This window comes from Bufo gargarizans, chromosome 6, assembly GCF_014858855.1.
Source record: "Bufo gargarizans isolate SCDJY-AF-19 chromosome 6, ASM1485885v1, whole genome shotgun sequence".
NCBI lineage: Eukaryota > Metazoa > Chordata > Amphibia > Anura > Bufonidae > Bufo > Bufo gargarizans.
In genome coordinates this window covers 151,588,264-151,614,519 of record NC_058085.1, presented here as the reverse complement: position 1 = coordinate 151,614,519, position 26,256 = coordinate 151,588,264, and the positions used below count along the sequence as shown (strand labels likewise).

The following is a 26,256-nucleotide window of genomic DNA, read 5'->3' as shown; positions in this document are numbered from 1 at the left end:
ATGAGAAATACACTATGGGGGTCATTTATGAAACAGAAATACGCCGAAATTTGGCTGGCAGACCCATCTCATTTACCATTTTCTATGCCTCTTTTAGGCATAGAAAATGGTCTAAATGTACGACAGCTAGGAAGAAGAAACTTAATTTTTCCATCGCACTATACACTTCTAGTTTCTATAGTTATGACCACCCTGCAAGCCAGCAGTAGTGGCTGTGCTTGCACACTATAGGAAAAAGTGCTGACCTTTCTGGTGGCTAGGATCGAGGAAGTGTGTATAGGATGGCGCTTTTTCCTGTAGTGTGCAAGCACGGCCACCACTGCTGGATTGCAGGGTGGTCATAACCATGGAAACGAGAAGTGTATAGTGCAATGTAAAAATAAAGCTAGCAAAGCAAATAATATTGACAAAATACTTTAGTAAGTGCCTATTAACTTTTTCTACATGATAAATGACATTTTCTGAAGTGAGACAACCCCTTTAACACTTTCAGGACCTTGCAATTTACCTTTTTTTGTGTTTTTATTTTTTATTCACTGCCTTCCCAGAGCCATATTTTAATTTTATTTTCTGTTCACATAGCCATATGGGGGCTTGATTTTTGTGGTACAAGTTGTACTTTCTAATCGCAACATTTAATATTGCATGCGATGTAGCTGTAAAAATCGAAAAAGGGTGGAATTGGAGAATAAAAATGCAATTCTACCACAGTTTTATGAGTTTTGTTTTTACTCCATTCCCATTGCGATAAAACTGACCCATGCCCGAGTCATAATATGGCAATACCTCATTCTTATAGTTTTTGTTGTGTTTTACTACTTTAAAAAATTAAAAAAATTAAAAAAAATTCTCTTTGCATGGCCATATTCTGACCCCCATAACTTTTTTTATTTTTTTATTTATGTGTACAGAGTTGTGTAAGGGCTCATTTTGAGGGGTGATTTCATATCATTATGGGGTGTGTATGACTTTGATCACTTTTTAATTTAATTCTTTTGGAGAAGTGAAGTGACGAAAAAAATAACAAATTTGTCATTTTGGAATTTTTTCCATTACGCTGTTCACCATATGGGATAAAGATTATTATATTTTATTAGTATGTGCGTTTTCAGCCACGCCCATGCCCCCGATAGTTATTTTTTTTATTTACTTGTTCATCAGGTTATCAGCTGCACCTTTACATGAGCAGATTGTCGGGTTGTTGTTTGTTTCCAGTAATCTGCCCAAATCCACCTTAAGTCTAGTGCCTTTTACCAAATGCTGAATTGCTTCTATGAATAGTGGTGAGTGGACACAAAGGGAACTGGGTGGGACTGGTCATCTATAGATAGTCATTGGGCTTTGATTATTGTAAAGAAAATTAGAAAAATCTTTTGTACGCCTTTTATATCTTTTGGTCGATCTTTTTTGACCAATTTTATACTAATCTGTATGGGTACCTTTTGTGTGCATGTTTATAAGGTAATATTGGTCTGCAAACGGTATTAAAGCAATTGTTTGGGCTTTACTAATGATAGACCATTAATAGCTGATCGAACACAGAGCTGTGTAGATTTCCTGGGGATAGGCCATCACTTAGTAATGTCTAGACAACCCCTTTTATGTAATAACAATGACCATTAAATGAGTATAAGGGAGTTTGCCCATCTGGACCACCCTTTTCTATATGTGGGGAATATGGAACTACCCTATTTGAGTCTTTTAAGGTGAATAATAATACTTTTTTAAAGCTTTTTATGCACTCTGAACTTTTTTTCAGTGCATTCAGCTCAAAGGAAAATCCCTTTGTATTTCTTCAATCAAAGATCTGTTCACAGATCATTTCTAGCAATAAAAAAGAAATAATGTAAAAACGCCTACAAGAGAGACGGTAATTAAATTAACCAGAAATGGAGCTTCAAAAACAGATAGAGGAACTAGGCCTCTTTCACACGGGCATCATGTTTTTGGGCCGGATAAGATGCGGGTGCGTTGCAGGAAAATGCGTGATTTTTCCATGCAAGTGCAAAATATTGTAATGCGTTTTGCATTTGCGTGAGAAAAATTGGCATGGTTGGTACCCAAACCCAAACTTCTTCACAGAAGTTCAGGTTTGGATTAAGTGTTGCATAGATTTTATTATTTTCCCTTATAACATGGTTATAAGGGAAAATAATAGCATTCTTAATACAGAATGCATAGTACAATAGGGCTGGAGGGGTTAAAAAAAAAAATTTAAATCACCTTAATCCACTTGTTCTCACAGCCCGGCTTCTCTTCTGTCTTCATCTTTGCTGTGCAGTAGGAATAGGACCTTTGATGATGTCACTGCGCTCATCACATGGTCAAAACAAGTGGATTAAGGTGCGTTAAATTATTATTATTATTTTTAACCCCTCCAGCCCTATTGTACTATGCATTCTGTATTAAGAATGCTATTATTTTCCCTTATAACCATGTTATAAGGGAAAATAATAATGATCGGGTCCCCATCCCGATCGTCTCCTAGCAACTGTGCGTGAAAAATCACACTGTATCCGCACTTGCTTGCGGATGCTTGCGATTTTCACGCAGCTCCATTCACTTCTATGGGGCCTGCGTTGCGTGAAAAATGCACAAGTGATGCGTGAAAATCACCGCTCATGTACACAGCCCCATAGAAATTAATGGTTCCGGATTCAGTGCGGGTGCAATGCGTTCACCTCACGCATTGCAACCGCGTGGGAAAACTCGCCCGTGTGCCTTAGAGTCATGTATTATCATTTACCTGTGAATTTTCTGAAAAAATCTGTCATTGTTGATAAAATTTCTTCATCTGTTAATGTTTCCATATATTTAGACTGCTCTCCAGCAATGAATCCACAGAGCACATGCCCCATCCTGGCAGAACAAAACATGTCAGAATTTTGATTTGATTCAACTTTATAGTCATTAAACATGTATAAATACCGGGTAACGAAATACAGTTTGCATCTAATCAGAAGTGCAAAGAGCATCAAGTGCAATAAAAAAAAAAAAGTTATACAGTTGCAAGAAAAAGTATGTGAACGCTTTGGAATGATATGGATTTCTGCACAAATTGGTCATAAAATGTGATCTGATCTTCATCTAAGTCACAACAATAGACAATCACAATCTGCTTAAACTAATAACACACAAATAATTAAATGTTACTATGTTTATATTGAACACACCATGTAAACATTCACAGTGCAGGTGGAAAAAGTATGTGAACCCTTGGATTTAATAACTGGTTGAACCTCCTTTGGCAGCAATAACTTCAACCAAACGTTTCCTGTAGTTGCAGATCAGACCTGCACAACGGTCAGGAGTAATTCTTGACCATTCTTCTTTACAGAACTGTTTCAGTTCAGCAATATTCTTGGGATGTCTGGTGTGAATCGCTTTCTTGAGGTCATGCCACAGCATCTCAATCTGGTTGAGGTCAGGACTCTGACTGGTTCACTCCAGAAGGCATATTTTCTTCTGTTTAAGCCGTTCTGTTTATTTACTTCTATGCTTTGGGTCGTTGTCCTGTTGCAACATCCATCTTCTGTTTAGCTTTAGCTGGTGGACAGATGGCCTTACGTTCTCCTGCAAAATGTCTTGATAAACTTGGTAATTCCTTTTTCCTTCGATGATAGCAATTCGTCCAGGCCCTGACGCAGCAAAGCAGCCCCAAACCATGATGCCCCCACCACCATACTTCACAGTTGGCATGAGATTTTGATGTTGATGTGCTGTGCCTCTTTCTCCACGCATAGTGTTGTGTGTTTCTTCCAAACAACTCAACTTTAGTTTAATCTGTCCACAGAATATTTTGCCAGTACTGCTGTGGAACATCCAGGTGCTCTTGTGCTTTTACCGTGGACTGATGAACAGCAAGGCATTTGGAGATACTTTTATAACCCTTTTCAGCTTTATGCAAGTCAACAATTCTTAATCGTAGGTCTTCTGAGAGCTCTTTTGTGCGAGGCATCATTCACATCAGGCAATGCTTCTTGTGAAAAGCAAACCCAGAACTGGTGTGTGTTTTTTATAGGGCAGGGCAGCTGTAACCAACACCTTCAATCTCATTTGATTGATTGGACTCCAGTTGGCTGACACCTAACTCCAATTATCTCTTGGAGATGTCATTAGTCTAGGGGTTCACATACTTTTTCCACCTGCACTGTGAATGTTTACATGGTGTGTTCAATAAAAAAATCTTCAGGATATGCTGAGACAGTTGTCAAGGCTGTAATCACTCCAAATCAAGAATCTGTCTCGCTTGCCAATCGATGGTAAGGTTATGTTTGGTTATTCATGGAAAAGCTAGCACCAGAGCAGAAGGCAAACCCTCTAGCACAAAACATGAAATGGATTCAATATGAGAATCTCCCACCTTTAGACGAATGTCCTGCACCATTTGAGACAGACACTTTTGAGAGAGAGGGGTGGAATCAATCGCAAACACAGAAATATTTTTGTCTAACGCGCTTGTTGTCAAACCATGCATACGGACAAACTGGCCATCCACTAGGTTAACCCCTGCCCCATTGACAATAAATACTTCAATTTCCACAGTTTTGGAGTCTGTCTTGGCAGGCAGGAGAAATTTGATACTACTGGTAAATGACAAAAGTACATTCTCAGATTCCCCACCCACACTACCAAGAGTGAGAAGAGGACTAAACACATTAGGTTTCCCCCCCCCCTTTTCACCTTGAAGTTTAACATAAGGACATACGTTAACAAAATGTCCTCCTTTACCACAGAAAAAGCTAAGTCTTTTCTTGACCCTAAAATGTTTATCACCTGGTCCAGGAGTGACTTGCCCCAATTGCATTGGCTCATCACCAGACATGAGCTTGAGTGTCTCTTTACCCAGAGTGTCAGAAGAGACCACTTCCCCATATGATAGTACGTCCCGGGCTAGAGGAACTTTAGATCTCTCCCTCAGGAGTCTATCAATACGTACCGATAGAGACATGGCTGCCTCCAATGATTCTGGATTTTCGTGAAATGCCAAGGCGTCCTTCAGGTTCGCAGACAGCCCTTGACAGAATTGACTACGGAGAGCTGGGTCATTCCACTCCGTATCGGTTGCCCCACTCCTAAATTAGGAGCAATAGGACTCTGCAGAACGCCTTCCCTGCCGCAAACCACGCAACTTAGATTCGGCCAGGGAAACCTGATCTGGGTCATCGTAAATAGGTCCCAGAGTGTCTCTGATGTAGTAGGGGAGAACACCAAAAGACAACAAGAAGGAAGGGAAAAGACACTAGGCCTCACCGCTAGGGAAGGAAAAGGGTCACCATCTATAAAATCCTGCTCCTGGCCATAACACCTATCTGTATGGGCACCTCTCGATGGTAGAGATGCCCATACACAGGAACCTAGAAAACCCTGGTGGCCCTCGGATGCCCTAATAGTAATGACAGGGCAGAGACAACCCGCTCCTTCCCTGGTGAAGGAACCAGCGTCTCGCTGAGGCCTAGTAAACAAAGGTGGGGGGGAATACAACAAGCGGAACACTTAACTTCTGAGGGTGATGGATGATGGATGAACAGGACTTCAACTAGAACCACACTCCAGCTCTTCCAAAAACCAAATGAAGCTATCCAGACTAAATAGGGGGAGGTAAAGGTTACATGATCCACACCTGAACAGGAGGTGTGGACATACAAGCAACACACAGACAAAGTGAAACCAAAACCAAAAGAGGCTGTCAGATCACTAATGTGCAGATAATCTTTCAGACCTAAAACCTGTCACCAGTGTGACATTACCCCCCCTTCTACGGGTGACCTCCGGGCACCCAGGACCGACCTTATCAGGATGAACTCTGTGGAATGCTCTCACTAGACGACTAGCATTAACATCGGTCACTGGAACCCACATCCTCTCCTCTGGTCCGTACCCTCTCCAATGAACGAGATACTGGAGGGATCTCCGGGGAACTCGGGAGTTCACAATCCTGCTGATCTGAAATTCTAAATTACCGTCCACCATGACAGGAGCGGGAGGCAAGGAGGACGGCTCAACAGGTTCATATGCCCCAAAAAACGGCGACTTATCAGTGGATTCCTGTGTTCATTTTTTTATAGCAAACTCAGCTAACGACAAAAATGAAGATTCTCTGAAACAAAACATCTCAAGTAAGTCTACAGATTCTGATTAGTGTGCTCCATCTGTCCGTTCGACTGAAGATGAAAAGCCGAAGAGAAGGATAATTGTACACCCAGATGAGTACAGCATGCTCTCCAGAATCTGGAAACAAACTGAGTCCCTCTATTGGACACCACATCAAAGGGGATGCCATGTAGTTTCACGATGTTGTTGACAAACACCTGCGCAAGAGTTTTAGCATTGGGTAGACTAGGTAATGCAATAAAGTATGATCGACAACCACCAGAATCACGTCTTTCCTGAAGAATTCGGTAATTCCGTGATAAAATCCATGGACAAATGAGTCCAAGGTCTGGACGGGATGGGCAATGGAAGCAGAGATCCGGAAGGCCGAGTATGTGTCACCTTAGCACATGCACAGGTAGCACAGGCTGACACATAGTCCTCAATACACTTACTCAACCCGGCCACCAGAATCTGCGAGAGATGAGATCGACAGTCGATCTACTCCCAGGGTGCTCAGCAAGCACCGTACAGTGATGTTCCTCGAACACCTTGTGACGCAATTCGGAGGGAACAAACAACTTCCCCTGAGGGCAAGAGTCCGGAGCATCCTTCTGTGCCTCGAACACCCTGGCCTCGAGATCAGGATAAAGAGTGGATATAACCACCCCTTCAGATAAAATGGGACTAGGGTCATTAGACTCACCCCCACCCCAGGAAATCTAGGTGACAAAGCATCCGCCTTGACGTTCTTAACCCCAGGGCGGTAAGTGATGATGAAGTAAAAGCTGGTGAAAAACAATGACCATCTGGCCTGCCTTCGGTTCAGTCACTTAGCCGACTCCAAGTAGGCCAGATTCTTGTGATCCGTAATTACCATAATAGGATGAATTGTTCCTTCCAACCAATGCCGCCATTCCTCGAACGCCAACTTAATGGCCAGCAATTCCCTATTCCCCACATCATAATTCTTTTCAGCAGTCGAGAGTTTTTTTTGAGAAAAATGCAAATGGGCGCCATTTACTGGGTGAAGGACCCTGTGACAATATTGCTCCTACCCCTACCTCAGACGCGTCAACCTCAACAATAAATGGCTGAGACACGTCCGGTTGCACCAGAATAGGGGCCGAAGCAAAACATTATTTAAAAGCAGAAAAGGCCTATAATGCCGCATCAGACCAGATAGAAATATCAGCACCCGTTCTGGTCATGTCTGTTAAAAGGTTTAACCACAGATGAATAGTTAAAAATAAATTTACGGTAGTAGTTGGTAAACTACAAAAAACGCATAAGCACTTTCAGATTTTTTCGGGTTGATCCCAGTCCAACATGGCACGGACCTTCTCGGGATCCATACGAAAACCTGAGGATGAGAGCAGGTAACCCACACACTTTTCCATCTTAGCATACAACTTATTCTCTCTTAGGATCTGTAACACCTGTCTCACATGATCCTGATGAGTCTCCATATTAGGCAAATAAATTAGTATGTCATCAAGGTATACAACGACAAACCTCCCCACCAGATGATGAAAGATGTCATTGACAAAGTGTTGAAAAATCACAGGAGCATTGGTTAACCCAAAGGGCATGACCAGGTTTTCAAAATGACCCTCAGGGGTATTAAATGTGGTCTTCCACTCATCCCCCTCCTTGATCCTTACCAGATTATATGCCCCCCTCATATCCAATTTAGAGAACACCTTGGCCCTGGCAATCTGACTAAACAAATCCGGAATCAAAGGAAGGGGGTAAGGATCACGGACGGTAATACGATTGAGCTCACGGAAGTCCAGACATGGTCTCAGGGTACCTGTCACCACCAAACATCTGAGAAGCTCTGACAGACGTTCTTCAGAACCTCCTGCTTGAGGTTCCTTTTGTTTTGCTTTCGTTTTCTCATCTCGTTAGCCTCTCTCAGCTGTCATGTAGTTGCACTGATTGCATCCCTTTAAATCTCTTCCCATACTGCATCACTTTGCGGTTTATACAACTTCCTGGAGTGTGTGCATGCTGGATGCTACTACTGAGTCTTCTACAGACAAGTTTGTTCATTCATTTGTATTTTCCTGTTTGCTGGATCCTAGGTGACTCCCTCCGTATTAAGTGTAGGGAGCCGGTGGTCGTGTCCCCTCACTATTATAGGGTGTTCAGATGTCATACAGTCGAGGAACGAGGATATGCAATCATCTACCATAGAGATTTTTGCATAGGCTGAGCAGTAAGGGAGAGAGCCAGGTCCGTTACAGGGCTTATCCTCTGGTTCCTTAGTTTTGGATCCAGTCAGTCGGATCTTCATTTTGTGTCTTCTAGTTTCTGTACACCTTCCGTGACAGTACCATTCTTTTTCTTTCTAGAAAAATCCAGCAGCCACTGGGGACTTGGATGGTCTAATATGTCCCTTTGCCAAACTCTCGGTGTCATACTCTTGCATAGCCTTTCTTTCGGGTTCCGAAAGATTATACAACCGAGATTTGGGCAATTTAGCTCTGGGAATAAGATTGACGGGACAGTCATACTCCCGGTGCGGAGGCAACTCCTGATTACCACTCTCAGAAAACACATCAGAAAATTAAGAAATGAACGAGGGTACAGTTTTAGTGGTAACCATAGAGAACGATGCATTAAGACAGTCGTCCATGCCAAAATCACTCCAATCGAGAATCTGTCTCGTTTGCCAATCGATGTTAGGATTATGTTTGCTTAACCATAGTAAGCCCAACACCAACGGAGCAGGCAGACCCTCCAACACATAACAGGAGATAGATTCCTGATGCAAATCTCCCACTCTTAAATAAATGTCATTCACTACCTGCAACAGGCATTTTTGGGCGAGAGGTGCTGAGTCAATTGCAAAGACAGAAATACTATTCTCTAATGCATTAGTAGTCAACCCGTGAATGTGTACAAACTGTCCATCAATTAAGTTAACTCCTACCCCACTGTCGATAAATGCTTCGATTTTCACAGTTTTGGACTCTAGCGCCACCTCGGCAGACAGGAGAAAATGGGTACTACCAGTAAAAGACAAAAGTAGGTTTTCTTGCTCCCCACCCACACTAACAATAGTAATTTGGGGAATAAACTTTTTTCTTTTTGTTTACACCTTGATGCTGCAAGTATGGACAAATATTCACAAAATGTCCCTTCTTGCCACAACAAAAGCAGACTCCTTTCACATGACCCAATCTTTTGCCAGTAGTTCCAGGAGTAGCTCCTCCTAACTGCATAGGCTCATCATAAGGCACAACCACCCGTGTCTCTCCACCATAAGTGTCAAAGGAAGCAGTACCATTATTGGACAGTACGTCCTGAAGGTGAGGACCCCTAGATCTCTCACTCAGGCGTCTATCAAGACGTACAGCAAGGGACATAGCTGCTTCCAATGACCCAGGGTTTTCATGAAAAGAGACCCTGGCAGAATTGGCTACCTAGAGCAGACTCGTTCCACTCTGTATCCGAAGCCCATCTCCTAAATTCAGAGCAATAGGTCTCCACAGAACGTTCTTCCTGCCGCAAACCCCGTAACTTGGTCTCGGCCTGAGGGATCCGATCCGGGTCATCATAGATAAGACCCAAGGCTCTAAAGAATTCATCTAACGACCGGAGGGACGGTGATCTGGTCGGCAGAGAAAAAGCCCAAGATTGGGCGTCCTCTTTAAGCAATGAAATAATCATACCCACACGTTGACACTCATCACCAGAAGAGTATGGACGCAGCCTAAAGTATAATTTACATGACTCCCTGAACCGGATGAAATTGTCACTACCCCCGGAAAACCTGTCCGGGAGAGCTACCTTCGGTTCAGGGCAGGCCTGGAACCCACCACCGGAACCAGCAGCTTGTGGACTCTGAATCTGCAAAACCATTGCGCGGAGGTCTGCTACCTCCAAAGTCAGATTCTGCAGCTGTTCGACCAGTGCAATCATAGCATCCATAGCTGCACAGATCAGTACATAAAATGGCGGTATGGGTTCTGGATAATGTCACGGATGTAGTAGGGGAGAACACCAAAAGACAACAAGAAGGAAGGGAAAAGACACTAGGCCTCACCGCTAGGGAAGGAAAAGGGTCACCACCTATAAAACCCTGCTCCTGGCCTTAACTCCTATCCATATGGGCACCTCTCGATGGTAGAGATGCCCATACACAGGAACCTAGAAAACCCTGGTGGCCCTCGGATGCCTTAATGGTAATGACAGGGCAGAGACAACCCGCTCCTTCCCTGGTGAAGGAACCAGCGTCTCGCTGAGGCCTAGTAAACAACAAAGGTGGGGGGAATAGAAAATACAAGCGGAACACTTAACTTCTGAGGCTGATGGATGATGGATGAACAGGATTTCAACTAGAACCACACTCCAGCTCTTCCAAAAACCAAATGAAGCTATCCAGAGCAAGGAGTGATGGGTAAAGTCAGACTAAATAGGGGGAGGTAAAGGTCACATGATCCACACCTGAACAGGAGGTGTGGACATACAAGCAACACACAGACAAAGTGAAACCAAAACCAAAAGAGGCTGTCAGATCACTACTGTGCAGATAATCTTTAAGACTTTCTAAAACCTGTCACCAGTGTGACACAGAGCTGTGAAAAATTAATCTACCGACCGGAGGTATTGTGATCCGGTTGGCAAGGAGAAAGCCTAAGACTTAGTGTCACCTTTCAGTAATGAAATAATAATCCCCATTCTTTGACTCTCGTCCCTAGAAGAGTTAGGACGTAGTCTAAAATATAATTTGCTAAAACTGACGAGCCCTAGGAAAGGTAGCAGGATACGAGACAGCTGGTTCCTTCCCAGATGAAGAAACCAACGTCTCCTTGAGGCCTAGAACCAAAACACACCCGAGAACAACAAACAGAAAAGGCAACTTGTACTTAGCTTTAAGATGTATGGAGAAGCAGGAGATCCAAGACAAAAAAGCTCTAGCAACTCCAATAGGAAATATCAACTGCATTGTCAGCAGTGTGAGGCGGACCTAAATAGACCCTCATCACTGATAACAAGCAGAACCTGAGGAGAGGTGAGATCCTGCCAAATAACAACATACAAAGAGGAAAACAGAGAGATCTTTCAGATAGCCTCACGTGCAGCAAGTCTATCCGATCTTCTCACCTCTGTCACAGGAGGGACTGTGACAATAAGTTAAGTATACAGGTGTTTATATTGCTATATAAAGAGCAAATATACAGATGTGCTATGGACAGATATACAGATGTACTGATGTATACAGATATGCAGATATGCTGATGTATACATATATACAGATTTTATAGATTCTACCCACATTGTCCACAAAAGTATGTGAAAACAACAAAAGAAAAAATGGTCTTCTGGGGCCCTGGACACTAAAACTGTAATTTATTGCCCATGAATCATTAAAAACTATTAAAACATTTAAAATCTGAAAAACAGAGGGTGACGCGTTTCACAATGCGCCAGCATGTACCTTATCTGCTCACAATATACTTCTTCCTCTGCCGCCTTCTCTTCAGCCCATTTCCCTCCCCTTTATTTTCTTGGGCAAATGCAAGTCTAGTCCTGAGGTTAGAGAGGGTGTGCATTGCCAGAACATGAGCTTGCACCCTCATGTGAGTGTTATTAACCCCTAACGCCGGCACTTAGCGCTTGAGGACAAGCGTTCTCGTCCTGCAGTCGTTCCTCCCCCCGTGTGCGGTCCCCCGATCAGCAGCAGATATCCAGAGGTTACTGACAGCAATGAATTTTTTTGACTCCATTTTACCAGCGTCATGAAGTACAATATGTGACGAAAAAATGATCTCAGAATAGCCTGGATAAGTCAAAGTGTTTTAAAGATTTGCAAAAAATGGCCTGGTCCTGAAGGTGAAAATGAGCCCGGTCCTTAAGGGGTTAAAAAGAATAGAACAGCAGTGTGATTTTCTATTTTTTACACATTGATGTTCATAACTCTTTAAAACTGTATGTTAAATATTATCATTATCATTTGTTCACAGTCACATTCATTTATTTAATAATTGGCTGGGAATCTTCATATTCATGTGTTTTGGGGAATATTCAAACCAATGTTTTCTCTAAAGCACAATTATGTCATAACATGTCATACTAATATTTTTATATTTCTTTTTATTAATTTGTATAATTTTTTCAACACTAGTTTGTACTATGAACTTTGCACTTTTCACTTCTGGGGCATTGCTATAAATTGGCAATGTCAGTATAAGGGCGGGTTCGCATGTGCGTTATAAATTCCGTTATGACAGTTATAACAGAATTTTAGGACAGAATGCAAAATGGAAACCTTTAAGAGGCATTCCGTTTTGCTCTGTCCTAATACATGTCTATGGGCACATAGAATGGTTGTTTTTTTTTTCACCCGTTATTTATGATAGAAAAAAAGGCCTGTAGACAGGACTTTTTTTCCGTCATGTAACTCTTTTATAACAGAATTCCAAAACGTGAATTTGAACCCGCCCTTAGTTGGCCTAATGAAGGAGGGGGACCAAAATGAATCACTCTCTGCTCTTCCGTTTTTATTGTTCTGCTTTTAATTATTCAATTACAATTTTAGTGGCCAGCCCTCCAGAAGACCATTTTTATTTTTTACTCATCTATAGCGCGTTCCAGGATGGAAGTTGGGAGCAGCATTCACTCCAATTGACTATGCACTTCTCAAAGTTGTGCATGAAGTGCCACAACTAGTCCTGGTAAGAGTAATCACGTTACCGACCATCAGTGTTAGGCCTCTTGCACACAAACGTTTTTTTTCCCGTTTCCGTTCCGTTTTTTGTGTTCCGTATACGGACCGTATACGGAATCATTCATTTCAATAGATACTCAAAAAAAGGGAAGGTACTCTGTATGCCTTCAGTTTCCGTACTTCCGTTTTTATGTTCCGTTCAAAGATAGAACATGTCCTATTATTGTCCGCACAACAGACAAGGATAGTACTGTTCTATAAGGGGCCAGCTGTTCCGTTCCGCAAAAAAACTGAATGCACACAGACGTCATTCGTCTTTTTTGCGGATCCATTTTTTGCGGACCGCAAAATACTGAAAAAGCCTTACAGTCGTGTGCAAGAGGCCTTAGGCTGAATTCACACATCCGTGGAACACGGTCCGTTAGATACCGGACTGGCATCCTGCTTACTGCAGGAGCGCACTGCGTCATTGGTTGCTATGATGCCATGCGCTTCATGCCGCCGCTGCTGTACAGTAATACACTCGTATAGATCATACGAGTGTATTACTGTAATGCAGCACAAAGCGCACAGCGTCATAGCAACCACTGACACCGTGCGCTCCTGCACTAAGCAGGATGCCGGTCTTACGGACCGTGTTCCACAGATTGTGAATTCAGCCTTATTAACAGTGCTTCACTAGGAAACCCCCTGGGCACTTTGTTCATTTTGCTTCACCATGACAATTTTCCTCCAAACCATTCTTCTCCAACTATAGGACAAGTTCCTATTATGCATTTATGCTGCCTGGTGGGAGGAACTTGTAGTCCATATTTAAGAGTCTTTTTCCATAATTTGAACCTTTGAATGCCAATGAAAAGGTTCAGTAAAACAATTAAAGGGGTATTCCCAGAGGCATAACTAAAGTTCTATGGGCCCCGGGGCAAACTTTGAATTAGGGCCCCCCCCACTGGGCCCGACCCCCCTTCCCCCGGTCATACACAGGGGACTGGCATAGCAGCAAATCCTTTATAGGGGCCCAGCCTCGGGGGCAAAATCATTAAATATATACAGAGCGGGCAAAATCCATATATATACAGGGGGCAAGGGCAGGGTGGTAACGATAGGGTCGTAATGCGCCTGCCTTTATATAAATCCATTTTGCCCCTCTGTATATATTACATTTGTCCCCTGTGTATATATTTAATTTTTTTCACTTTACCCCTATATATGTCATGATTTTGTCCCCCAGGCTGGAACCCCTATGAAGGATTTGCTGCCATGCCAGTCCCCTGTGTATTGCTACTGTGCCACACTGCCAGGTGCCCCTCTGTGAGTTATGAAGCCAGTGGTGTTTGCACATTTACACACCTTCTCTGAGAAGACTGCTCCACTCCTGTCATCCGGCGTGCGCCGCAGGCCCGCGTGAACTGGCGAGAGTACAGCAAGAAAGCAGTGCCGGATTGGTGGAGGCAGGGCCTGGGGTGGGGCGGGATGTAATTAACTGTGAGAGCGCAGTACTGTGCCGTTCTCACAGCCCCCTTCCCCAACAGTCACGGTTGCATCCTCTGCGACCGCGATCGTTACCACTGGCAAATGGGGCCTTCTGGTCCCCCCTGGCTTAGGGGCCCGGTCGCAACTGCAACCACTATAGTTACGCCACTGGGTATTCCAGTCTCAGCCATTCATGGTTGAGATGGGAATACACATGGTATGCAGCAGCCAGCAATGGCCATGGTGACAGGTGAGCTGGCTGTGCTTTGTTTCTATAACTGCCATTGAAGTGAATGGGAGTACAGCACCAGTGCAGCACAGCAAGCTCCGAAGTTATGGAAAAGCATTCGCTTGCTGTGCTTCCACAATTCCTATCCACATCTATGGGAGTTATGGAAACCACATAGCAAAGCTTGCCCTGCTATTTTCTTATCTCCAGCCACTTCTGACCACTACATACTATGGGTACTCTGATTTCAGCCGTGCTTTTACCCTAAGTTCACACCTGAGCGTTTTACAGCGCGTTCAAACGCGCTTTAAAACGCTCAACACTTGAAAACCAATGCTTTCCTATGGCCCCTGTTCACACTTGAGCGTTTTACAGCGCGTTTGAACGCGCTGTAAAACGCCCGACGCATAAACAAGTTCATGAGCTTTTTTTGAGGCGTTTGTCACGCGTTTGGGCCATAGACTCATTGGACAACACTGCAGTCAATCACACAAACGCGCGTCAAATGCGCGTTTACTATTGCAAAAAACGCGCATAAAAACACGCGACAAATACGCGCGTCTCAGAAACGCTCAGGTGTGAACCCAGGGTAATCCTTCTGTTGAGCCCTTTCATTGCAGCAAATCAATCATGGTCAAAAACTTACTGTTCAGGTGGCTCGAGGACAACAAATCCTGCAATTTTTTTCATCCAATTCTGCTTCAGGTCTTCCTTTGGTTCAGTAAGAGGAGATTCTCCTTCCCAAATAATCTGTATATGAGTACTGTTTGAGTCCCAAAAGGGTTTTTCAAATTCCAGCACAATTTTATTATTGGTTCCAAATCCCAAATTCTTAATAGCCTGCAATTTGCTTGGTGGAAGAGGAGGGCTGAAGAAATCCACTGATTGTTTCTTCAGAAATCCTAAAACCATAGGAAACCATGTAAAAGTCATACGCAGAATAAATAAATAACAACCACATTTTACAGTAAAGATGACCCTGATCACTGTCGGTCAGGCTAACAATGGGTAAACTGTAGTATGATATGGTGGACATTCAACTGAGACAGCACAAATAAAGGGGATATCTCATAATAAGAAGTATTACTATGCAATGAACAGGGCATTTCTAATAAAGTATTCCTGCAAAATACGCGCATTAGAAATATTGTTAGACATTCTGGTCCCCTTTCTCCTGCATTTAGGGGTGGAAAGACTTGCTCAGTAGCTTCCCTGCTTCCTTCTTCCTCTAAGTGCTGATGTGGAGATCTAATAATAAAGTGGCCCAGATCATTTTCATTCATTCGACCCTAGAAGAAAATTAGAAGAGGACATACCATAGAGGTATTTATTAAGTCAAATCGCTGGCCTGTGTGCGAGAGATAATTTTCTATGCAGGGGGGGGCGATAACAAGAGTTGCACTCCTGGTAATACAGGTGCTTGACTGTAATGTCACATGTGACATGTGCTGCCTCCCACAGAAAGAAAGGAATTGCTTCTTTTTTTTCTATGGGTGTGCAGCCACTTGTCATGTGAGGCATTATAGTCAAGCAGAGTATAAAAGAGAAAAAAGATGAAAAGCAAGTTTTTTGCATTGATATAGTTAAAATATTAGTGTGCATTGTTCCAGATTTTTTTTTAATACGTGCCAAAGTAAAAGGTACAAATATATTTTGGGGTGGGGGCTTGAGAGGTTACTAAACTGATGGCACCAGAATTATGCCTCAATTTGTATGAAAAAAACTGGAGTACATGCTTTTCACCTTATTTATTATGTTTTAGACATTTTTTCCACCTTGTTTGACAGGGAGCATGGCTTATCGGGAAAGCGGGCATGGCTTAAAGGGGTTGTGCCATAAACTACTTTTCACTCTAAAGTTTCATGTTTTTTTATTTCAAATTTAGCTAATTTACAGTTTTCTCTTATCTCCCATGCTTGAATTCTACTTCCTGGTTTACCATGTGTCTGCTGTCCCATCATGCCTTCGAGCAGTGAGATGTGTCCTGGTATCAGCAGGACATGACACTAACCACATTCCTTGTTCTTACCCATGGTGCATGTGCATCCTACTTTACAAAGCTGCAATGCAGGATGTAACCTACAGCAACTGAATATAAAGACAGATTTATCACAAGGTGCAATGGTAGACTAATAACTTTAGAATAAGGCCTCCTGTACATGACTATCTCTTTTGCGGTCTGCAAATCACAGATTCACAAAATACAGATGTGGTCCATGTGCATCCTGCAATTTTCTGGGGACCTACAGGTTCTGAAAGTTGGAATCTGGCTGCTGACAGCACATGGATCCATGGAAATGAATGGGTATGTGTGTAATCTACACAAAATGCAGATCAGGCACAGACCAAAATTACGGTCGTATACATGAAGCCTAAGGATTAGTACTAAATCTGCATATTGTATATTCACTTACCTAGAGGAACAGTGACAATGACGTGATCTGCCACAAAGCTGTCACCATCTTCACACTGCACTTGCACAGGATACACATGAGAGTTGCTGCCAGGAAAGGATCCATGCCAGTGAATGCTCTTTACTGCTTTGTTCAGTAATACAGTGCCACTTGGAAGTGGTGCCTTCATGTGGTTCACAAGACTTTCAAATCCTCTAAAAAAAGACAACAATATTCTATTCAAAGGTAACACATTGAGAAAATAGAAGTATTACAGTGTATAGTACTCGTAGGTTCCGTTCCTCAAAGAGGTGAAAAATAGTTAAATAAAGTTTAAGAACACTTTTTCCCATTTCACATATATAGAAAAATGTAATAAAAAATGCAGAAAGGATCACATGTATCCCAAAATGGTATCGATAAAAACGTCAGCCTGCCCTACAAGAAACAAGCCCTTACACATCTCATATCTCACTCATCTCTGCAGAAAATGAGGACCTGTAACTAGAGTTGAGTGAACACCTCGATGTTCGGGTTTGGGGACTTCGGCCGAACTTTAAAAATAAGTTCGGGTTCGGGACCCGAACTTGATCCCGAACCCCATTGAAGTCAATGGGGACCCGAACTTCACTTTATTATTTTCCGTTATAACATGGTTATAACGGAAAATAGTATTAGCTTTTTCAGATCTAAGTTTTCACGATCGTGAAAACTCAGATCCGACAGTATATTCTAACACAGAGGCATTCCCATGGTGATGGGGACGCTTCAAGTTAGAATATACTAAGAACTGTGTGCATAACTGCCCCCTGCTGCCTGGCAGCACCCAATCTCTTACAGGGGGCTGTGATACGCACAATTAACCCCTCAGGTGCCGCACCTGAGGGGTTAATTGTGCAGATCCCAGCCCGCTGTAAGAGATCGGGTGCTGCCAGGCAGCAGGGTCCAGACTCCCCTCCCTCCCCAGTATTAAAATCATTGGTTTTCAGTGCGCCCCCCCTCCCTCCCTCCCTCCCCAGTATTAAAATTATTGGTGGCCAGTGCAGCCCCCCCCACCCCCACCAGCACTCGATCTCTTACAGGTGGCTGAGATCCACACAATTTACCCCCCCAAATAATAATGATCGGGTCTCCATCCCGATCGTCACCTAGCAACCGTGCGTGAAAATCGCACAGCGTTCGGACTTGCTTGCGGATGCTTGCGATTTTCACGCAACCCCATTCATTTCTATGGGGCCTGCGTTATGTGAAAAACGCACAAAGAGGAGCATGCTGCGATTTTCACGCAACGCACAAATGATGCGTGAAAATCACTGCTCGTCTGCACAGCCCCATAGAAATTAATGGGTCAGGATTCAGTGCGGGTGCAATGCGTTCAACTCATGCATTGCACCCGCGCGGAATACTCACCCGTGTGAAAGGGGCCTTAGAAGTTTAGACATAAATCTTGAAATTTCTGAGAAACTTTCAAAAACCAACTTTTTAAGGACCAGTTCAGGTCTGAAGTCACTTTGTGAGGCTTACATAATAGAAACCACCCCAAAATGACCCCATTCTAGAAACTACACCCCTCAAGGTATTCAAAACTGATTTTACAAACATTGTTTACCCTTTAGGTGTTCCACAAGAATTAATGGAAAATAGAGATACAATTTCAAAATTTTACTTTTTGGGCAAATTTTCAATTTTAATATTTTTTTCCAGTTACAAAGCAAGGGTTAACAGCCAAACAAAACTCAATATTTATGGCCCTGATTCTGTAGTTTACAGAAACACCCCATATGTGGTCGTAAACCTCTGTACGGGCACACGGCAGGGCGCAGAAGGAAAGGAATGCCATACGGTTTTTAGAACAAAATACATTTTTTATTCGAATTTTTAAAAGGCAGATTTTGCTGGACTGTTTTTTTTTTTGACACCATGTCCCATTTGAAGCCCTCCTCAAGCACCATTAGAGTAGAAACTCCATAAAAGTGACCCCATCTAAGAAACTACACCCCTCAAGGTATTCAAAAGAAATTTTTTATTCAAATTTTTAAAAGGCAGATTTTGCTGGACTGTTTTTTTTTTTGACACCATGTCCCATTTGAAGCCCTCCTCAAGCACCATTAGAGTAGAAACTCCATAAAAGTGACCCCATCTAAGAAACTACACCCCTCAAGGTATTCAAAACTGATTTTTACAAACGTCATTAACCCTTTAGGTGATCCACAAGAGTTATTGGCAAATGGAGATCAAAATTCAGAATTTAACTTTTGGCAAATTTTCCATTTTAATCAATCTTTTCCAGTTACAAAGCAAGGGTTAACAGCCAAACAAAACTCAATATTTATGACCCTGATTCTGTAGTTTACAGAAACACCCCATATATGGTCGTAAACTGCTGTACGAGCACATGGCAGGGCGCAGAAGGAAAGGAATGCCATACGGTTTTTGGAAGGCAGATTTTGCTGGACTGGTTTTTTTGACACCATGTCCCATTTGAAGTCCCCCTGATGCACTCCTAGAGTAGAAACTCCAAAAAAAGTGACCCTATTTTAGAAACTACAGGATAGGGTGGAAGTTTTGTTTGTACTAGTTTAGGGTACATATGATTTTGGTACTATTTTGGTGGGCATACGACTTTTTAATCGCTTACTGTTGTACTTTTTGTGATGTAAGGTGACAATTTTTTTTATTTTATTTAGCTCAGTTTTTATTTTTTACAGTGTTTATCTGAGGTGTTAGGTCATGTGATATGTTTATAGAGCCAGTTGCTATGGATGCGGCGATACCTAATATGTAAACTTTTTTTATTTTTCCTATTTTTTACCATTTTATTGTAACTTTATTTGGGGGAAATTACGTTTTTGTTTATTTTTACTTGAAACTTTAAATTTTTTGGGGGAAAAACTTTATTTTTTCAACTTATTTTTACTTTATTTTTTGTCCCACTTTGGGACTTCAACTTTTGGGGGTCTAATCCCCTCTACAATGCATTCAATGAACACCGCCGCCTCCTCAGCTCAATGTATTACTCATACAGCTTCCTGCCTGTGAGATCCAGGGGGCTGGATCTCACAGGCTCATCAACAGAAGGCAGCGCGATGCCTTCCTTAGGCATCGCGCTGCCTTCCATGCCATCGGGTCCCCCCCCCCACAGCCCCATGGGGACCGTATGGCACCGCTGATCGCCGCCACCAATCACCGCCACCGCAACATTGAAGAGCTACAAACTGCAGGTCTGAATTGACCTGCGGTTTGCGGCGATCGCCGATACGGGATGGTCATGGGACCCCCCTCCCCGCACATTTAGCCAAGGTGCCTGCTCAACAATTAGATCGGAAATACACATGACGTACCGGAACGTCATGTGTCCTACAGTACCGGGACAACATGCCGTACCGGTACGTCATGTGTCCGGAAGAGGTTAAACATTTGCTGTGGGGCCCAGTCATTTACCCAGTTTGGTGTGAGGTACACCTGCACTGCATCCGTGACAGGGAAATTAATATAGTTAATCCGTCTGTTAAATCGGTGGGTGACATATACACATTTTTGGTGTGAGGTACACCTGCACCATGTCACAAACCAGCGGGTGTGAACCCACTGTGCCACGTGTCCTACCTCCTCTAAGGGCGTTGTCTAAGTGAACCCCTCAATTTGTCACAGTACCCCTGATGGTGGGGATAGACTTTCCCAAGGTGGCTACATGAGGCAGCTGGTCCAGGCGAAGTTGTTACTAGGAGCAACAGCACAGGACTGAAGGATGAGGCAGAGGCGTAGTCAGACAGGCAAAAGGTCAGGGCAGGCGGCGGCGTTACAAGTCAGGCAATCCGGGTCAGGACCAGGAGAGGCAAGGCAAACAGTCAGGGATCAGACGGGTAGCAAAATTCAGGAACACAGGTTCAAGTCAGGAACACAAGTGGTTATCAGGAACCTTAGGAGGACACAAGGACCTTGACACTGAGGCACCTGGGAAGGGGGCTGAGCCACTAATATATGAGCTGGAGGGCTAGGATAAGTCAGCGAGGTCACATGACTTACCCCATAAAGCACAGGAAGTGAAGCGCGATGGTCCTTAAACCACCTCAGCTCCCCTAGCTTAAACACCCTTAATGACCAGACCACTTTTTACAATTCTGCACTACACTACTTTCACCATTTATTGCTTGGTCATACAACTTACCACCCAAATGAATTTTACCTCCTTTTCCTCTCACTAATAGAGCTTTCATTTGGTGGTATTTCATCGCTGCTCACATTTTAACTTTTTTTGTTATTAATCAAAATTTAACTAAATATTTGCAAAAAAATAAAAAATTTCACTTTCAGCTGTACATTTTTTTTTTTTAAACGAAATCTATATATAAATTTTTCTCTAAATTTATTGTTCTACATGTCTTTGATAAAAAAAAATGTTTGGGTAAAAAAAAAAAAATGGTATGGATAAAAGTTATAGCGTTTACAAACTATGGTACAAAAATGTGAATTTCCGCTTTTTGAAGCAGCTCTGACTTTCTGAGCACCTGCCATGTTTCCTGAGGTTCTACAATGCCCAGACAGTAGAAAACCCCAACAAATGACCCCATTTTGGAAAGTAGACACCCTAAGGTATTCGCTGATGGGCATAGTGAGTTCCTAGAACTTTTTATTTTTTGTCACAAGTTAGCGGAAAATGATGATTTTTTTTTTCCTTACAAAGTCTCATATTCCACTAACTTATGACAAAAAATAAAAACTTCCATGAACTCACTATGCCCATCATGAAATACCTTGGGGTGTCTTCTTTCCAAAATGGGGTCACTTGTGGGGTAGTTATACTGCCCTGGCATTTTAGGGGCCCAAATGCGTGCAAAGTTGTTGGAAATCAAAATCTGTAAAAAATGGCCTGTGAAATCCGAAAGGTGCTCTTTGGAATGTGGGCCCCTTTGCCCACCTAGGCTGCAAAAAAGTGTCACACATGTGGTATCGCCGTACTCAGGAGAAGTTGGGGAATGTGTTTTGGGGTGTCATTTTACATATACCCATGCTGGGTGAGAGAAATATCTCAGCAAAAGACAACTTTTTCCATTTTTTATATACAAAGTTGGCATTTGACCAAGATATTTATCTCACCCAGCATGGGTATATGTAAAATGACACCTGAAAACACATTCCCCAACTTCTCCTGAGTACGGCAATACCACAGGTGTGACACTTTTTTGCAGCCTAGATGCGCAAAAGGGCCGAAATTCCTTTTAGGAGGGCATTTTTAGACATTTGGATCACAGATTTCTTCTCACGCTTTAGGGCCCTAAAATGCCAGGGCAGTATAAATACCCCACATGTGACCCCATTTTGGAAAGAAGACACCCCAAGGTAATAAATGAGGGGTATGGCGAGTTTATAGAATTTTTTTTTTTGGGCACAAGTTAGCGGAAATTTTTTATTTTTCTCACAAAGTCTCCCTTTCCGCTAACTTGGGACAAAAATGTCAATGTTTCTTGGACTCAATATGCCCCTCAGCGAATACCTTGGGGTGTCTTCTTTCCAAAATGGGGTCATTTGTTGGGTGTTTGTACTGCCCTGGCATTTGAGGGTCTCCGCAATCATTACATGTATGGCCAGCATTAGGATTTTTTGCTATTCTCCTTATATTGAGCATACAGGTAATGAGAATTTTTTTTTCTGTTCAGCCTCTAGGCTGAAAGAAAAAATGAACAGCACAGATTTCTTCATTCGCATCGATCAATGTGGATGGAAAAAATCTCTGCCAAAAAAAAAAAAAAGGAGGGGAAAGGCGTCTGCCAGGACATAGGAGCTCCGCCCAACATCCATACCCACTTAGCTCGTATGCCCTGGCAAACCCGATTTCTCCATTCACAACAATCGATGTGGATGAATAAATCATTGCCGGGATTTTTTATTTTATTTTTTATATACAAAGTGTTTGCCAAAGCATATGAACACCGCCGCCTCCTCAGCTCATATGCCCCAGCAAACGTATCTTTTACTGCAGAGGAGAAATCTCGTCTTGCAGCGCCGCATACACCGACTTTTGTGTAATCTGACAGCAGCACAATGCACATCAGTGCTGCAGCTAGTCGATCGGTTGGTCCACCTGGAAGGTAAAAAAAAACAACAAAAAAAAAAACAGGCCTAAACGCAATAAATTTATTAACTTTATAATAACATTTGAACGGAATATATAAACTTTATTAAACTTTTTGAACAGAATGTAAACTTTTTTGCTTACTGGTGATTTTTTTTATTTTTTTACCTTTATAGGACAAACCTCTCCTTCCCCATGGGACAATGTGCAAAGCGCAAATCACCCAAAGATGTGGCGAAGTACATTATGCAGTTTGTCCCAGGTGAAAAGAGAGGTTTGCAGCAGCTGTGAGTGAAAGGGCCCTAATAGCCCTGTGTGCCTGTCCTGTGAGATGCAATCCCTATTCTAAGTGTACCTGTGTGTGGTACTTCCGAAAAACACTCCCCTAAGCATAGGGCAGGGTGGTCAGGGCAGTCAGGACAGAAATAGCGGGTGTCACGCCTTATTCCACTCCTGTCACTGCTACAGACACAACATCTTTTTCGGGGTGACGGTTGGGTTGAGGTACCAGCAACGACATTGGGGAAATGTCGCTTGTGTAGACGGCTCACTACACTGGTGGATAGGGCCACAGAACCTCCTGGATACAGGAGGTTCTCGATCTCTTCCTGAAATTTGAGGAAGGATCCTGTTCTCCCAGCCTTACTGTAGAGAACAAAACTATTATATGCAGCCAATTGAATCAAATATACAGAGACCTTCTTATACCAGCGTCTGGTGCATCGGGAAACTAAATAAGGAGCCAACATCTGGACATTGAAGTCCACCCCTCTCATGTGAAGGTTATAGTCATGGACTGAGAGGGGCTTTTCAATGACACTTGTTGCCCGTTCTATTTGTATTGACGTGTCTGCGTGAATGGAGGAGAGCATGTAAACGTCACGCTTGTCTCTCCATTTCACCGCGAGCAGTTCTTTGTTACACAAGGCAGACCTCTCCCCCCTTGCAAGACGGGTGGTAACGAGCCGTTGGGGGAAGCCCCGGCGACTAGGTCGCGCGGTGCCACAGCAGCCAATCTGTTCTGGGACGGGAGGTGCTGTTATCACTAAAGTGCAGGAAACGCAGGATGGTCTCAAATCGTGTCCTGGACATAGCAGCAGAGAACATGGGCATGTGATGAATTGGGTTCGTGGACCAATATGACCGCAATTAATGCTTTTTGGTTACACCCATGTTGAGGAGAAGGCCCAGAAAAATTTTAATTTCGGAAACTTGGACAGGTTTCAACCGGAAAGACTGGGCATAAAAGCTTCCTGGGTTGGCGGCTATAAATTGAGTTGCATACCGATTTGTTTCTGCCAAGTCCAAGAGCTCCGCAGTCAGGAACAGCTAAAAAAAATCCCAGGGCCGAACCGATCTGAGCTGTCTCAACCCGAACTCCAGACTGGGCGGTGAAAGGGGGAACTAATGGTGCGGCTGAAGTTGGGGACTGCCAATCAGGGTTTGCCAGCACCTCAGGGACTCTAGGGGGTCTACGGGCCTGTCTGTGCGGTGGCTGCGACGGGGTAACTATTGCACGTGCCACCGTACCAGCTTCAACTGCCCTTCTGGTGCTCGCCACTTCACCATGTTGTACGGCAGTGCTGGTACTAGGTGCAGGATGGGCTGCGCTGCTGGTGTATGCCTCACCACGTAATCCGACAGCGCCAGCCCCACTCTGCTGCCCTTGAAGCGGATCCTGCGCAACCTGTGGTCTAGCAACACGTGGCCGGGTACGCCTGGTGCTATCAGGGACCTCAACCTCCTCGTCCGAACTTTGGGTCAGACTGTCACTGCTTTCTACAGGTTCATATTCTGACCCACTAGATTCGTCAGATGAGGGTTCCCATTCCTCATCCGACTGGGTCAGAAGCCTGTAGGCCTCTTTAGAAGAATACCCCTTGTTTGCCATTTGGTCAACTAAATTTAGGGGGTATTCCCTGAGACTTCCCAAGAAAAAAAGAAGCCTGTCTTACAAATGGGAGGCTAGCGAAGTACCGGAGGCCGCTGCGATTGATAAAAAATATCAAAACTGATTTTTTTTAAGGCTGCAGTGCTTGTAAAGTGATTGTGCAGTGATAAAAAAATATATATTTTTTTGTCACTGCGGCGGGGTGGGCGTGGGTGAACGCACGTGTGGGCAACCGATCAGGCCTGATCGGGCAAACACTGCGTTTTCGGTGGAGGGCGAACTAAGGTGACACTAATACTATTATAGATCTGACTGTGATCAGTTTTGATCACTTACAGATACTATAAAAGTACAAATGCTGATTAGCGATACGCTAAACAGCGAATCAGTGACTGTGGTGCGGTGGGCTGGGCGCTAAACGATCGCTAACTACCTAACCAAGGGGCCTAAACTATCCTAAAACCTAACAGTCAATACCAGTGAAAAAAAATATGTGACCGTTTACACTGATCACTTTTTTCCCTTTCACTAGGTGATTGACAGGGGTGATCAAGGGGTTAATTGGGGTGCTGGGGGGGGGGGTGATCTGGGGCTAAGTGAAGTGTTTGGTGGCTACTCACTGTGAACTGTGCTCCTCTGCTGAGACCAACCGACAAAAAGGACCAGCAGAGGAGCACAGCAGCCATTTAACACCTTATATTTATAAATATAAAGTGTTAACTGGCTTCTGATTCGATTTTTTGAAAATCGCCAGCCTGCCAGTGATGATCATTGGCTGGCAGGCTGGTGACGAAACGCTCCTTTAACTTTTTCCGGCCCGCAATGCGCATGCGCGGGCCGGCTGTGAGCGTAATCTCGCGTCTCACGAGATGACGCTCCGGCGCGTCAAGGAGGAATGAATCGACCGCCGCCAGGACGCATCCCTGCGTTAGGCGGTCGGGAAGCAGTTAAAAAGGTGCTGCAAGAAACAAGCAACAATCATGCTGTAGCCAGAGCTGAGAGGAAACTGTGGAGCAGATCACAGAACCACTGTACATACACAGACAGAGCCCAGGACTGCCACGGTGAATGGGAAGCACTGGCCCCAGATCACCGCTGAACACAGCCCCCGGGACCGCGGCGCTAAGCAGGGGAACAGAGGTGCACAGCAGCCGCTGTTACACACTGCATCTGTGACAGGGAAATTAATATAGTTAATCTGTCTGTTAGATTGGTGGGTGACATATACCCATTTTTGTTGTGAGGTATACGTGCACTGCATACGCGACAGGGAAATTAATATAGTTAATCCATCTGTTAGATCGGTGGGTGACATATACCCATTTTTGGTGTGAGATACACCTGTACTACATACGTGACAGGGAAATTAATATAGTTAATCTGTCTGTTAGATCGTGGGTGACATATACACTGTAACAGCGACCT

General features: G+C 43.6%; 1 protein-coding gene across 2 annotated transcripts in view; it reads right to left on the bottom strand.

The window, feature by feature from the left end:
• LOC122940929 (peroxisomal N(1)-acetyl-spermine/spermidine oxidase-like) overlaps nt 1-26,256 on the bottom strand; it is a 110,905-nt gene that overhangs the window by 5,655 nt on the left and 78,994 nt on the right. For both annotated transcript variants that reach the window (XM_044297861.1, XM_044297862.1), the window contains exons 3-5: nt 16,889-17,082; nt 15,121-15,376; nt 2,747-2,859 (exon numbers count right to left, since the gene is read on the bottom strand). In XM_044297861.1, coding sequence (XP_044153796.1) covers nt 2,747-2,859; nt 15,121-15,376; nt 16,889-17,082 — 563 coding nt within the window. The remainder of the gene's footprint in view (nt 1-2,746; nt 2,860-15,120; nt 15,377-16,888; nt 17,083-26,256) is intronic.